Source organism: Tachysurus fulvidraco, chromosome 19 (assembly GCF_022655615.1).
Source record: "Tachysurus fulvidraco isolate hzauxx_2018 chromosome 19, HZAU_PFXX_2.0, whole genome shotgun sequence".
Lineage (NCBI taxonomy): Eukaryota > Metazoa > Chordata > Actinopteri > Siluriformes > Bagridae > Tachysurus > Tachysurus fulvidraco.
Genome location: NC_062536.1, coordinates 12,345,886 through 12,358,893, shown reverse-complemented (window position 1 = coordinate 12,358,893; position 13,008 = coordinate 12,345,886). Strand labels below are relative to the sequence as shown.

Below are 13,008 nucleotides of genomic sequence, written 5' to 3'. Positions count from 1 at the left end.
TGTGTATTGTGTATGGTAAAAAAAGTCATCATATGTGATGTACACAACTGATATTTGCTAATGTGACTCACTCATGTCTGTTTTAGAAGGATTCGGCCATTTTTGTCCACACAGACTGCTCAGGTACTTGTTCAGTCTCTTGTCATTTCTAGACTGGATTACTGCAATGCACTGCTGGCAGGTCTACCTATGAACGCAATCCGTCCTCTGCAAATGATCCAAAATGCAGCTGCCCGGCTTCTTTTCAACCTGCCAAAGTTCTCGCATACCACCCCGCTGCTGCGATCCCTCCACTGGCTTCCGGTAGCTGCACGCATCAGATTCAAAACACTGATGCTGGCCTACAAAGCCAAAAATGGACCAGCTCCCTCTTACCTCAAAGCCCTCATCATTCCTCACACTGCACCCCGCAACCTCCGATCTACCAGCACTGCTCGACTGGTTCCACCATCTCTCAGTGTAAGAGGCAAGTATACTACAAGACTCTTCTCTGTTCTGGCGGAATGAACTTCCTCTAGAGGTCCGGACAGCTGAGTCACTGGCTATTTTCAAGCGGCGGTTGAAGACCTACTTATTCAGGAAACACTTCAACTAGCACTTCTTTCCTTATCTTTTGCATTAAAAAAAACAAAAGAAAAACTTTGGCACTTTTTCATTGTAACTTTGAACAAATGTTTTAAACTCATGGTATCTTAAGTATGTAACCTAGTGAACCAGCATTAATGTATTCAATGTTAGAGATTTAAGCACTTATGTATGTCGCTCTGGATAAGGGCGTCTGCCAAATGCTGTAAATGTAAATGTAAATGTAAATATTTTCATGACTATCAGACTTTATATGCATTGTTAACCTGTCTCATACTCTGTATATTGTGATCTTTATTTATTTTCTTTGTATAGCATTGTCTGTAAATTTAATTTATAGTATATATGTATATAATATAGCATAATAATAATAATAAAGAACAGAAAGGAAAGAAATAATGTAAGAAATATTGCCAGACATTTTATTTTTAAAAAATAATACTGTGCACACATCTGAAATAATATATTTTCTTGAATTTTATACATATTAAATATTTTACACATACTGTACAAACACACACAATAGTGACAAAGTTGGTCTCAAAATGCATAATTTCTTTTGTAAAAATATAAAATCAAAAATCAAAACATTATACAGTACGCATTTGTTCTAAGCCTTTAAAATATATATTTCAACAGATTGCCAGAATAGGTCCAGCTATAAATTACATTAATAATTCTCAAGATTTAAAACATCCAACAGCCGATTCTGTCTTGGTTTCCCCAACATACTTGTGAGACACTGATTGTTCATTACAACCTGGTCTCTGGTTTCTTGCCCTGCAAAAAAATAAATAAATATGAAAAAATATATACTGAATAAAATTATAAATAATGAATAATGTGTGGTAAAAAAAAGTGATTAAAAAAGTGGGTTCACTCACTGTTTTTTCTCTGTTGCGCATGTTATAATTTTCATTATTTTGCTTGTAATTTATGTTGTTATATACCTATATGGGCACATTAATAAGTTAAGCAGAGTGAATTACTCATGTTGAATAGTATAACATGGATGATGGTACCTTTTTCTTTAAATCACCTTTTCACAAATGCTGTGGGGTGGATGTAGATTAAATATGTGCAGCACAGCATCATGGAGGGTCAGAAAGAAGATGGATGTTTTAATCTCATCATCAAAGAATTTGCAGCTCTTGAGTTTCTCAATGATGTAAGCTGAGGAGTGCATTTCAAAAGTTAGTCATAGATAATGTCTCACATATTTCAGGCAATGACAACATAATTGTGTCACTTTATATGCCACAATAAAGTAACATTTAAACTTACGATCACAGGCCACAATGTAGACCTCAACGTCAATGCGGATAAACTCTTTCAAAGCCTGGAAATTTAGGATATGTTGCATTTTATGCTGTCTACATATTAATTTCTATAATTATACAGTATTCAGATTAGGAGGCAATTGTCATACCAGTTTAAGACCTTTGAGGGCTGAGATATCAAGGAAGGAGACAGCAGAGAAGTCAAGCACAAGACTGTGGATGTCTACTGGAGGAACAGAGATGTTGGCAGGAAGCTCTGCTCTCCAGTTCACCTGAATAGGAAGGCCCGAGAAGTCTACTGGCTTATCTAAGTCCTCCATATTGTTCTCATCTTCTGACTCTTCAATTAGCAAGCCTGTTGCATATAGTCTCTTCTGTGGATAAAGTAATGATCTTCTTAGCATTGGAAATTTAAACAAGATTTTGTAATTTATAACATTATAGAGAATGAACATTAGAGCCTGCTGTTATCCAAATGTATAGACTTTTGCACCCTTAATATACATAATAAAACCCAAGTCTGAAAACCATCTGTGTTAACCATCACTCAATGATCAAGCAAGTGGGCCAGACCATGTATTTACCTCACTAGGTACTAGACTTACATCTGTGACTATGAGTTCCCCATTCTTAATTAACTTCTTAATTTTTCGCAGGGCTTTATTTCTCTTTCTCAGTACCCTCAATGGATTGAAGCCCACCTGTAACAGAGGAGAAAGTAAGTACATACATTTAAAACAACCTCTGCTTTGGGCAATAACATACAAATACAGTACACATACCAGTATACAAAAAAACATAAAAGGGAAGGGGTTGGGAAACTGTGGGAGTATCATAATAATGCTATCTTTCTTGAACCTGTATATATGATCCTCGTCCTGACCAGGCAGTTATGATTTCTGTATATGCATTGTGATGTAACTGAATGAGGTCTTCTTTTGTCCTGAATGTCTAGCTGCTCACTTGTGTCTGCATGAAAATAACAACCTAACATTTGCCTTTCTGTGGCATGCCAGTGTACACATCTAACCTCACCAATGTGTGGTTGGTGATGAAGATGCATTGGAATAAAATGTGCCTCTGTATAACCTTGGCACAGCAACAGAAAAACAAATATCTTTCAGTTATAGCCAGGGTCAGAAACAGCCAGAAGTAACTGATAGAAGGGTTATAAAAGGCCTAGAAGCTGCGTAATGTAATGAATATCCACAATACAAGAGGTAGTCTATATTTATGTATACACACACACTAAACAATTTATTTAAACTATATATTGCCTTTGAGTCTGGTTCCTTGTTTTTTTCGGTGAGCAAAATGTTTTAACTAGTTGTGGACATGTTGCAGACATGTAAGAAAGACAACTAATAAACATTTAAAAAGAATGAAGATAAGGAAAACACTTTATAGTTTGTTTATTACTATGGAGAAATTGTCCCGTAATTTCCAACAAAGAAGTAAATCATTGTATGAATTGAGGTACTAAAGGTAGGTGTGAGTATTTATTACCACACCAGAACAACACCCGCAAACTGTGTCATTTCTCCTGGATTGAATTTGAAGTGTTTAAGCCTCCACTTTGTTTTACACTGACCACGACAGGTACTTGTTGTTGCAGAACTTCTAATTTCATAAATACTTACAGCATCAATCAGTTTGCCTCTGAAGAAATCAATATTGGCAAAGAATATTGGTGAAGGAATTCTGAAAATCTTCACTCCCTCTGGTTCATATATCTGTGTGGGGTTAATATAAATAATATTAATATTTTACATGAGAAATATTTGTCTGTTTGTATACACATAAACACATTATTTAACCTACTGAGCTACAGTAGCCCACATTTAGGGTTACAATTTTTATTGTCTTTAACAGGGGACTGTGGAATATTTCAGCACTGTAATCAGTATGTAATTAATTTGTAATTAACAGTGACTTACATTGACATAGTCCTTGCGGTTCCTGTAAATCTCAGTGCCAGAGATGTTTGCTAGGACACAGCAGTGTGGACTAAAAATAAAGAACTTATATTGTTACTCTTTTCGGTATCTAAACAAAATCATTCTATAGTTATTTTATTTTTGTTTTTTTATTTTTCATTTAGTCAGACTCACAACTGAGTCCTGAAGACAACAGTAATCATCTCTGCTCCAAGTCCCACAGCAAGGCCAATATCTAGCCCCAGCAATATGGAGGCGGCACAGGTCACAACCCAAACAACCTGAATGGAGGGAGGTAATGAGCACATAATTACAAAAGCCATTGCAGAAGTCTATTTTATTAGAAGTATTTTATTATAAAATGCAGTACAGTTTTATTCACCAACAATTCTCTCAGTGTTTTAAATAAATTATTGCTGTTATTAACACTATTTCCCAGCTAACATACTGAATATTACACATTTGGGAATCTTTAGTCATGTTTTCTGTGAAGGATCTTACTTCAGACTGCATCCTGGTGGACAGATCTTTGAGTATTACAACTGACTAGTTTATAAACATTTTTTCTGAAAGATCCTGACACTTTAGCATTTGTTAGCCACCTAGCATCAGTTGTGAACATTTTACACTATTTGATTTAAAGATTCCCTCATAAATCCTATCAATTTGGCTAATATGAGCTAGCTATCTAACAAAACACAACAATGTAACTAATATGTATATTGGTTTTGTCTGGAAATGATACTCATCATGCTATGGCTGGATTCTGATTATCTGACAGAGGGCTAATATCATTGATTTATTAAGAAATTTCAAAGGCTGATGGAAAACATGGTGGTCTCTTACGCAGTCAGGTCGATCCTTTTTCCAGAGGTATGGGACTTCACGGACCTGCATCAGCATCCCTTTCAGATTCACTATTACCACTGCACCTAGCACTGACTACAAAACACACATCATATATCATATTTATAGAGCATACCATTCGGAGGCATTAACTGAATCTCAGAACACTGAACTGATGCAGATTAAACACTGCACATTAAGAACTGTAGATTAACCCTGATGGTTACCTTCGGCAGTGGCTCTAACAAGAACCCTATGGCCAGAGTTACTACCAGGACAATAACTGCGGACAGAAGACCAGCAACCTGGAAAATGAAAATAGACTAGTTATGTTTTGATAGAACAAAATGTTACTTGTTTAACTTTAACTGTAGTCTGCTGTTGTCACTGCACAATAGACACATCTAAAAATGAGTTCAGATCATCTGACAGAAGGAAAAATAGGGCTTTTTAAAGGAACCTTAGTGTAGGTCACAATTTTTATAGGCTGTATATATCAATATAAATTTACACCTTTAACCCATTCAACATAGATTCCTGTAATTACATGCGTTTCATGTGAGCTTTATTGTTGTACTTCACTGTAGAATTGTACATACCTCACCTCAACCCCAGAGGGCAGTATTTATGTTAACATATTTTATATAGATTTTATACTTCAGAAAGAATTTCATTGCAATGGCAATGAATATACTTATGTGCTTTTAATTATGATTGTTCATGTATTGATATATTTCTGTTCAAATGATGACACAATACAGACACGGGCATACCACCTACAAAACTGAGAAATGTTTAACTGATAAACTTATCATATGTTTATAAATGGCAGTACCTGTGTTTTGCCGCCTGTGCTCTCCTGAACTGCACTCCTGGAGAGAGCTGTGCTAGCTGCCAGGGATTTAAACGCTCCACCAAAGATGTTGCTTGCACCAAAAGCTATGAGCTCCTGTAAATAGGTCAGTCTTGCATGACAATCAAATAACCCAGAGACACACTCAATCTCTGCAGTATTATTTGCTGTCTATTTTCTTTTAAGCTACATGATAGTGGAGCTCACCTGGTTTCCATCAATAACATAGTCATGTTTGACAGCATAGACTTTAGCCACAGCAAAAGCTACAGCAAAACCAACTATAGACATTGGAAAAGCATCTACTGCTGTCTCCTGAAAAATCTGAAAATTAGGAGCAATTGGTGGCTCAAATCTAGTAGAAGGAGAAAATATGTTGTGGTCATACTTCTCATTCCTCTCTGTGATCATTCTCACAAATTAAATATAAAATAATTAATGATGTCCTTGCTTACCCATCTGGTATTTTTCCTACAACATCCACTCCAAAATTGTCTCTGAAATTGTATGCATAAGATACTCCACATGCAATGATAGTCTGCATAACAATGGAAATTGTTGAGTTAATATTCCTCCTCGTGGATATCCAAAATATGAACATAAATAAAATTATTAACTGGAACAATTTCTTGATTGATTTGATAATATTGTAATAACATGTGAGAGCGTGAAAACATTTCAAAAGTTTCACTGGTGGTAAAACAGAAAAGTGGTGCATGGTTAAGTTGGTTAACAAAAAAGCCAAGTACAGCATTAGCAAAAAGATTTTGATAATGTTTTTTTTAAAAAAAAAAAAACTTTTTATCAGAGTTCTACTTCTTTAATCATAGCTGAGAATGTGGTTGGAGTATTACAGTATTTATTTTGTGTGTTGATTAACACTGGTATCAAGAAGTTTGTATTTCCTGGTGGCTTAACTAAATGTACTAGGATATGCAGACCTATGCTTTCATTTTGCGTGTTACTTCTTCCATCTGTATGCTATTATTTTAATTTAATTTTAGTATTTTAAGTATTTGCTACTTAAGTAAGCTCTGCTTGCCATTCACATAAACAAAAGCTGAGAGAGCTCAAACCAGAGATTAGACTATGAACTTTCTCAATTTCAACACGTGCAACTAAAAATGGAATGAGTATTTTTGAAGGAAAGTTTTCTCATCATTTTTGTGCCTCATGATGAATAAACAATCACATTGCCAACAATGGCAGGTCAATTGTTTTAACTCTGTCACAGTATTGCTCCACGTAAATTTCTTAAATTGGTGAAAGGACAACTAGGTTAGAACCTTTATCTTTCTGTATGTACGGTTTAAAGTGTTTTGCGCAAGATGGCAATAAAACACTTGCTGCAGTCATATTTGACAGATTAATCACTTAATAAAAACAGTAATTAGTTGCACTCATAAATTAATAACAGCAATTCATTCATACATTAACACAAGCTGACAACACTATTTCTTTGTTTTATATATACTGATTAACCAGTTATACTCACCATGATGACTTCTATTGGGATGGGGACCGGAAGCTTTTTCTTGAATCTTTCATTGAGTTCTTTCACAATGAACACAACAATCATTACCACAACTGACGTCACCAAATCATGGATGTTTGTTGACGTGATCTGTACAAAGGTTTTCTCCAGAATCTAAAAAAATGAAGTATGAATGGAGTGACAGTATGATCACAAATGAACGGTTGCAATCATTCTGTGACATCGTGTTTTTCTAACTAACTGAGATAAGGTGTCTGAGGTCTTGTGGCATATTTCATGTACAGTCATTTGCATTTAATTAGAACATATACAGTACACAAAAAAACACAAGAACCTGCTGAACTTACTTTAATAATGGCGAATGGTCCACTGAAGCCTGGTACCTTCAGCCCAAAAATAAATTTGAGTTGTGACACCAAGATGTGGACTGCAGCAGCAGTAGTGAACCCAGACACCAGAGTATCAGACAGATAAATGACTATGAAGCCAATCTGCAGCAACCCCATGCCAAGCTGGGTGTTAAAGAGCAGAAGAGAAATCACATTTAGATGACAATTAGTCTTCATAAATAGCTAAAAATTCTCTTTAACTACATTTTGCAATTTCAGTTATCAGTACTACAGTTCAGCTGATATTTCTTCTATAAGTAGGTTTAAGAGAGATTAAGACATGATGAGGAATACCTGGAAAATACCAATAAGAAAGGTAAGTGAGGCAGACACTATGGCTCTTTGCTGGTCCATTGTAAGGCCATCAAAGCCTGTGATGTTGGCTGGAGGACCATCATCAGGTACCAGCCTGGTCACTACAGACCCTATCATGAGACTCAGGACTGGAAAAGCTCCTGACATGGAAATGTGCAGGAGAGAATGGTTAAATCTGTAAGAATCACTAGTAGTAAAGCACAACATAATATCATAACCTTGGCATTTAACATATCTCAGTTAACATGGCAGCACCTTATTTCACATTATACTTTATTTGAATTATTTAATCTGATTGGTCAGAAGCTTATGAGTTGTCTATAACATGGAGCCAGCAGTAGCATTAAATATCAATGTGTTTGTTGCCATTTTTATAAACAGCTCATTAACAGAGACTTACAATATATTCTAAGGGTAATAATTTATCCAGTTCCCAAAGAAAGAAAACAAGGAATGTGAGAGTAGCATCTGAAGCAAGGATGGAAACATGTCAATTCTGTTGGCCAACATGAGGTCAGGTGACACAGCAAGGCATCTATATACAGTGAGACTATAAAAGGGCATCTCAGTGAGACCGTAAAAGGGCATCTACATAATATCCCCAGATTCTAGATGTCTGACCGAAGACATGCACAAAGTGTGGCAAAACAACACAGACGCTCTTTAACTTACTCAGTTCCCTTTTGAGTCAACTCACCGCTACATCACGGCTATGAAAACATCAATATCAAATGATGCTACGACATAGGCCACTGGTGAGGAAGAGGTCATCTAGCTTTGAAAGTGCAACCACTCAGTGCTTGTTTGGCCATTATGAATTAAGCTAATGAATGATAATCTAAAGCAGCTCCTCAAATACAGTGGACTGAGGGAGCTGTTCTGCTGATACACCTGCATACAGCTCCTCAGAGCCAGATACAGCCGTGTTTGGATCAGAAGAGATCAAAGAGCAAGCTTCGGAATCCAGAATAGGATTCAGTTCATGTTAGTTTTGCTTTCCATGAAGATTTCACATTTTTACAAACACAAAAACATCTAAATTTTGGTATCTATATTTTGGAATCTGAAATTATATGCATTGGATATGCATTGTTGTTTGACATTATATTCCCTTTGCTTTAATAATCTCTCATTCTTTATATGTGTAACATTTTGTTTGTATTTTATGGCCACCGCAAATCACAGAAGATAACGGTTGCATAAGCTCCTCTTGTTTTATGTTGTTGATGTAACAGACAAAGGTTATCTTCAGGAATATTCTACATTTATACCCAGTACAACACCCAAGCATCGCACCCTTTATTGGGACTGTCCCCCTCTGGGTTATTCCACTTTAAGTCATGTATATCTTAATCACATTTTCAATACTAAAATGGTTAAAAGAAATGGTAAAAATGGTAACTCACCCACAGAGATGTGTCTAGAAGTTCCAAAGAAAAAGTATATGATTACAGGGAAAAAGGCAGCATACAATCCATACCAGGCGGGAAGAGACGCTAGTAAGCTGTATGCCAGTCCTTAGAAAAGAATTTCACATTTATTAGCTTCCCTGTGCATTGAATATACAGAGTTATGACACTATGAACAAGTCATTCAGTCAAGAATATGTATTAAGAATCACATTTATTAGGGTCTCATGATCATTTATGTTAAGGTGTCTTTGAAAAAATAAACTTATTTTGAATTCCATTGACAATTTTAATATCATGTTATAACGTATAATTCGGACAGTAATACAATATCTAGCGATGTTTTGAAAACACTGGAATCATTTTTTTGTTTTGTTTTGTTTTTCTCTTAATTCTACACTTCTGTAAAGCTGCTTTGAGACAAGAGACAATGTGAATTGTTAAAAGCGTTATACAAATAAATTGAATTTGAATTTGAGATAGGATAATATTTATTTGGAGACTGTTTTACCTTGCAGTACAGCCACCAGCCCAGTGCTCACTCCAGATACAATATCACCCAGTATCCATTCTTTGATATTGTACATTTTCATCCATCCAATGACTGGCAGCAAAGACAAAGCTGCATTCTTTGCACGTTTTGAATTGCAACTGTATCACCACACAAACACACACAAACCCACACACACATACACACACACAAAGATAAACACAAATACATACAAAGTGTATCAAATTTGTTCCGTGAAACACATAATGTACTTTATATATTAAGTCCAATATATCACTTCCATTTTCATACAAGATCAAAAGAGTATAGTATAGAATAAATCAGCGAAATACAAAATAAAAAATTTCAGGCTTACGTGATGTATTCTTTAACATGGCAGAGTGTGGTCTTGTGTTGTCGACAGACTTTCTCATGCTCATTTGTAAAGTCATCTTCTGTGTAAAGTGGTCTGGACACCACATACTGCATCATTGTGTCTTTAAAAAGTGTTGGGAAGTGAATCCCTCTGCAATTCTGTTTCAGGAAAGGACTTCACGTTATTGGACAACACAGCTGAGGACACACAAACTTATAGAAGTACCTCTGTACTGCTAATAAAGGCTGTTTTATGTTCTGGCCATATCAGCGTGTTTAACTGCATTTACCTCAGCATGAGTTAACAAAAAAAAAAAACATTTGAATGAGCATGTTTTCTCAAGACGTACACATATCTACTGTGGTTTTGTGAACCACAGTGTAAAACATGCTAGATTTTGTCTTTATCTATTTAGGGCTTTTAAAATAGACGAACAAATACAAACAATATTTAATTTTGCATTTGGTTTGCTTCCTGAACATGCTTCATACATAATTAGGTTAGACAGACTATTTTCTCAAATAACCTTTAGACGAACAGAACATTCAAAAGCACTTCTGCTAGCCATCAGTCTCAGATGATTTAATCCTAGAGTCCTTTGATAAACAGTCAATACAACAAAGATGTAGCCTTGTCATAAGGTGGTTTAACTACATTATGTGTATTATGTATTATGTCTGGTCTGTATTATATATGTCTTATGTCTTTTATCTCATTGTAAGTGCTAGTGAAGAAGTGTATTCCTTTGACCACATCAACCACAAAAAAGACAACAGGCAATGTTCAGTACAAATTATCCAGCACAGAACAACAAGTTTTTAACTATTGCTTATTAATGGTTAGTCTTATATTATCTGTAAGCCAACCACGTAAAAAAAAAAAAATTAGGATTATAAAAGGATATCTCTAGTGAAATGTAAAGCCCACCTGAAATATTCTGACACTGCACACTGGAAAATTTAAATTGACCGTCAGTAGGACCCCTGAAAATGTCCAAGAAGAATCCTTGAAATGAGCACACCTATTAGAAATGGTTGCAAAATAAAACATTTTTTAAAAAAACTATGAACACAATTATTTAATGCACCCTTTAAATCCTTGACCAACCCTATCGAAGAATGTACCTCAAGTTCTTTGAAATCCGACTTCTATATTATCGTCTTTGGTATACAGTACTCATTCCTCTTTGTTACAGTGCCCTCCTGAAAGAAAGAACTGGGTTTGACTGAGATCATCCTAAACACTCCCCTATATAAAGCTCTTCCAATGTTTGTAATTATTAACGATTGGTCTTTCTTTATCATCTTCATATCCCCTTGACCATTGCTCTTTTAGATAAAGCCCCTTATAGCTGGTCGTTTTTTTTTTTTGGGATACCATTCATACATAATCCCTTCTTTGAAATAAGACATCTCTTGGCTTGTACAGAGCAGGTATGGTATGAATAATAAATGTTGTGAGTGTGATATGTTACAACTTATGATGTAGCCTTATATTAAAGGTGTAATTCTGTAATATTGCTGTTTATTACTTTTACCAAATGCAGACATTTTAAACCCAGTTCTTAGGCCCACAGCATTTTTTTGTTTGTTTGTTTCAAAAACCCCTGAACCACATAACTAGTGTTCTTTTTTTTGGCTCAGAGGAAGTGGGCTGCAATTTTTGAAAGCATCCTAAGAAATTTGCAGGAAAGTTTTACCTTATACATAGCCGTATAGAGAACCATAACAACGAATTTAGCTCTTCAGTTTGGTAAAACATTAATCTGTAACATAACTGTCTTTATTCCATTCTTCAGGTCCTACCCACAACTGATAATATGTATCCTTACCTGGATGATAAACATGCCTATCTACAAAGGAAGGTAAGAGGAAACATCTAAATATCTCTTAATTTACACAAGATATGTTTTACAGGCGGTGATTTCCCAGTGGTAATTCCTTCTATTTTCTTATATTCAGAGCAGCATTCATTACAAATCTCCATGTTATTTATTTACATGTCCTGGTTTTCACTTACTTTTCATTTACTCAATTATTTTTTTTAAATCTCAATTAATGTTGAATTAAGTTACTGCCTTGTTCTTTCTGAATTAACCTCTACATTCAAATAAATCCATATTTGCATTCATTAGTGAATCTCTCTCATATCACAGCTCTGATATCACTAGATTGGAGATTGAGGTGGATGTAACGTCATTTAGTATGATTATGAAAGGGTGTTGTAAAACAGTGCGTAGCGGCAAGGCTCAAAAGTTACTTATTTTCCATTTGGCAATATTTTCCATCACTAATAAATATACAAGGTCTTAATGTGTAACAGACTGTATTTGCAGGGCTTGACCTTAAAACCTATAAATATTTAACTGTAATAAGATGTAACTTATTTTATTTGGATACAGAAGATAGCATTTTATAACCAGCTATTAAGATAACATTTAATAACCAACTATAATGACAGAGCCATATTCTTTATCTACCTGTTGGTGATAATCAGACAGAGTTTAACATTCCACTAATCATAAAGAGTTAAGTATTCGTATTTACAGCATGCATTATTTAGCATAGAGTTCAGTCAAATCTATAATTATATTACTATTAATAGTGAATAAATAATCAGTATGTATTGCTTACACGCTAATAATGCACACATCTAACAATGAACACTTATGAGACCTATTCGGAGACTTTTTTTCGTATTACCACATGATTGATGTAATAAAGCTTGGAAAAGGTGAATATGTACGTAACATGCTACAGACTGTAGGACCAGAAAATACTTCTTCAATTCTAAAAACACCTTAAAATAGTTTTATATGTTCTGCCAGTAGCTCCAACCTACCCACTGCTATGGTATTTTGCAACGATTCAATATTACAACATCTGTGACTTACCTTCAACCAAGAGTCAGGCAGTGAAGTTGGGCCAGGTATATTTAAAATTATACCTGGTCTAGCATTAACGTATGTGTGTGTGTGTGTGTGTGTGTGTGTGTGTGTGTGTGTGTGTGTGTGTGTGTGTGAGAGAGAGAGAG

The 13,008-nt window shown here is 35.2% G+C and overlaps 1 protein-coding gene across 2 annotated transcripts; it reads right to left on the bottom strand.

Moving 5' to 3' along the window:
* Positions 1-986: 986 nt before the first annotated feature.
* Positions 987-12,997, bottom strand: slc26a3.2 (solute carrier family 26 member 3, tandem duplicate 2). Of its 2 annotated transcripts, none has more exons than XM_027151437.2 (23): positions 12,869-12,997; positions 11,100-11,177; positions 10,903-10,996; positions 9,976-10,133; positions 9,621-9,760; positions 9,107-9,217; positions 7,680-7,840; positions 7,344-7,508; positions 6,997-7,149; positions 5,957-6,039; positions 5,709-5,856; positions 5,484-5,597; positions 4,876-4,953; positions 4,649-4,744; positions 3,977-4,083; positions 3,803-3,872; positions 3,506-3,598; positions 2,471-2,566; positions 2,015-2,239; positions 1,870-1,924; positions 1,625-1,758; positions 1,470-1,535; positions 987-1,365 (listed from the first exon to the last, which is right to left on the bottom strand). In XM_027151437.2, the coding sequence occupies exons 4-23, from the start codon at positions 10,089-10,091 to the stop codon at positions 1,339-1,341; spliced, it is 2,238 nt and encodes a 745-aa protein (XP_027007238.1). In that variant the 5' UTR covers positions 10,092-10,133; positions 10,903-10,996; positions 11,100-11,177; positions 12,869-12,997; the 3' UTR covers positions 987-1,338. The 2 variants fall into 2 exon arrangements, with proteins under 2 accessions (XP_027007238.1, XP_027007239.1); XM_027151438.2 differs by having other exon boundaries at positions 10,903-10,958.
* Between the last annotated feature and the right edge of the window lie 11 nt (positions 12,998-13,008).